The 3,102-nt window shown below is 42.5% G+C and overlaps 1 protein-coding gene across 1 annotated transcript in view; it reads right to left on the bottom strand.

Moving 5' to 3' along the window:
* Positions 1-3,102, bottom strand: part of NDRG3 (NDRG family member 3) — an 86,105-nt gene that overhangs the window by 40,888 nt on the left and 42,115 nt on the right. The window contains 1 exon segment of the mRNA XM_012658942.1: positions 2,422-2,456. Within this exon segment, the coding sequence (XP_012514396.1) occupies positions 2,422-2,456 (35 nt within the window).

Genomic DNA, 3,102 nt, shown 5'->3' with positions numbered 1-3,102 from the left:
CCACTGTACTTAACATAAAATGCATATTTGAATATAACTATTTACCTGTGGCTGTAGAGATTGGCTGAATACTGGATGTAAGGAAGTTGGTTTTCCAGCATCCTCCTTTCCTGCGAGTACCCTCTAAGTCTACTTCATGTCACTTGTGTTAGTCACTGCGATGGCATCTATCCCAGTGGTTGGGCTGTCCAGGCTTTCAAAGTTTCCCTATCCATGTACTCATTCTTTCCTCCCATTTCTTTCAAGACCAGTCAACAGATAAAGCAGGTAGATGGATAGTTGCTGGTTCTTTTCAAATTGGCAATAGAGCTACGTGCAAAAGCAAACTAGGAAAAACAGTATCGTTTAGGAAAATACCAATGAGTCAGGTTGAATTTTGCATTTCCAAACATAAAGCCAAGAAAAACCCGCATTTTGTATTAATAACAATTTGGCTTTTTCCTTTAGGGAAAGATTTTGCCGTCAAGAAGTCTCTCTTCTTCCAAAGTACCCCTCCCCTACCTCCTCTGCAGTGAGATAACAATCCCCCATTTGCCACCTGTGACAAATGAGGTTTCCAATATCATTTGAGGAGGGGAGATCTTAATCACAGAGACACAGGTCAATTCAGTAACCTATAATCATACAACAAGTACCTGGCAGGCAATGTTTGAACATGGTAACAAATCGTTTTAAACAAACTTGAGCCAATGACCAAAAGAACATTAAGGAGTCATGATTAGCTACAATAGGAGATCCACTTCTACAAGATCACCACCACAGGAAGGCAAGCACTGCAGAGATCCTGTACAGAGCCTCCTTGGTGCCTGCATAGTCCTTACCTGACAGCCAAAGTCCTGGAAGTTTCGTGCACCAGTCTGTCAACAGAAGGCAGAAAACACAGTCAGTTTCCCCACATGGTTTTCCCAAATGTGCAGCAAATTCAACTACAGTGAAAGCAGTTCACATTCAAGCCTCTTGGTTAGCATAGAACTAAAATGTTTGGCCGGGCGCGGTGGCTCACGCCTGTAATCCTAGCACTCTGGGAGGCTGAGGCGGGAGGATCGCTTGAGCTCAGGAGTTCGAGACCAGCCTGAGCAAGAGCAAGACCATGTCTCTACTAAAAATAGAAAAAATTAGCAAGCCAACTAAAAGTAGAAATAAAATATTAGCTGGGCGTGGTGGCTCACACTTGTAGTCCCTGCTACTCGGGAGGCCGAGGCAGGAGGATCGCTTGAGTCCAGGAGTTTGAAGTTGCTGTGAGCTAGACTGATGCCATGGCACTCACTCTAGCCCAGGCAACAAAAGTGAGACTCTGTCTCAAAAAAAAACCCAAAAAACTAAAATGGTTCTCCATCGGAAGGCTTCAGAGGCAGGGTAGGTTACAAAGGTGAGTTAGTAAAGGCTGAATCTTTAGAGGTGAGATTATGTTTTGGTAGTCTTTACTGAGGACATAAAGGAAAGGAGCCTAGTTTCCCAGCAAGCTTGTAATTTCTTTCCTCCCTACCTAAGGAGTGCAGTGAGAACTTGTGGGAAGAGGGTAAAACATGGATCAGAATCTGAAAGCACAGCTTCGACACACGAGAGAAGTACCTGGGAGGAGAGAAGTTGGAGGCCAACTCTGAGAGGGGGAAGGAGAGTAGGAGCCAGGGTGCCTAGAACAGGAATTAAAGAAAGGATTGGGAAGAGGACAAAGCTATGGATGGATCAGAAATGGAAGCCTTGAAATCGAACAAAGAAAGGCAGTGTCACCGAAGGAGGGAAAGAAAGACAAAACAAGGTTCCTAATACACTGGCACATCTGTTGCATCCTATAAAATTGCTGATGGGCAAAAAGAACTGGTCACTGACTCATTTGAAAGTAGAACGCAGTCAAAAGATCCCAGGAGAATTCATCAAGCTTTTCTAAAGAGGGATTATATTATAGAGATGCTACATTAAGAAAAAAAATAACCAATGGCAATGACTCAGAAGCATTTTTGTAGCATTTCAGATGCCACAGATGCAGGAGTGTGACATAAAAGTGTAAAAAAGATAAAAAGTGATGTATCTGGGAAGGAAACAAACTTTTGACTTGATTTTTCACAAAGTGTTAAGCCCCTCCCTGAAAACAACTTTCATTATTTAGAAACTGACTTACCATAACAATATTTATTCTGTCTCTACGACAGCTTCCAGAAAGTTCCCAATGGCTTCCCAAAAGCTGTTCCTCCAGAGCAGCTCTAGATATCTGATCTAAAGGGAGTACAAAGTAGTCCCATCCCCCTTCAAGAATATCCTCTTAGAAACAGTTCTGGATCCCACCACCTACTCTGCTGGCAGGACAAAGCAAAAAGATTAAAAGCACAGCCCAGTCAGTGTGGTAGAAACACCTAAAGAAAGGAACTTGTCTACCCCATGAGGAGAACTAGCGGAACCTGCTGGGATGGTCTAGAGCTGCACTATCCAACAAGGTAGCCATTAGCTACATGAACAATCTAAATTGAAATTAATTACAATTAAAAATTTAGTTTCTCAGTCACATTAGCCCCATCTCAAATGCTTATATTATTGGGCAGAGCAGATACAGAACACTTCCATTACTGCAGAAACTCTGCCTGCACAGCACTGATCTAGACACCAGAAGCTTCTGAAGTAATAAGGTTATAGGTGAGCAGCCCTTGTCTTTCTAAAGGTGGCCTTAAAGTCACAATAGATTACCAACCAGAGAGACAGACTGCAGATGCCACTGAGTACAGGCAAGACAGTGGTGGAGACAGCTAGCCTGATGTATTATTCCTGACAAGAAACTGAGCTCACAAAAATAAAGTCTGATGTAGTCACAGCATGGAAAGACAATTAAGACACTGTGCACATGGGACTAGGTAGCACATTTCCAAGGAATGTTGCTAGTGATAAAAAGGATCATAATGCTCCATGGCTCCCACTAGCCTCGTGAGATATCTAAGAACGTCTTCAGAGAAGTCACTGGTGTTTAATTTCCAGGTGGCCAGTGAGCTTCTGGTTCCTGATTCAACTTGCACCTTTCTCCAAATATAGCATAGGGCCTGGTATAATTCAGGTGCTTAATATAGATTTATAAAATGAATAAGCCAATATAAACAATTAAATGTTGAGAGATTT

The sequence above is a fragment of the Propithecus coquereli genome, unplaced genomic scaffold, assembly GCF_000956105.1.
Source record: "Propithecus coquereli isolate 6110/MARCELLA unplaced genomic scaffold, Pcoq_1.0 Scaffold590, whole genome shotgun sequence".
Lineage (NCBI taxonomy): Eukaryota > Metazoa > Chordata > Mammalia > Primates > Indriidae > Propithecus > Propithecus coquereli.
This window is presented reverse-complemented; position numbering and strand designations above follow the sequence as displayed.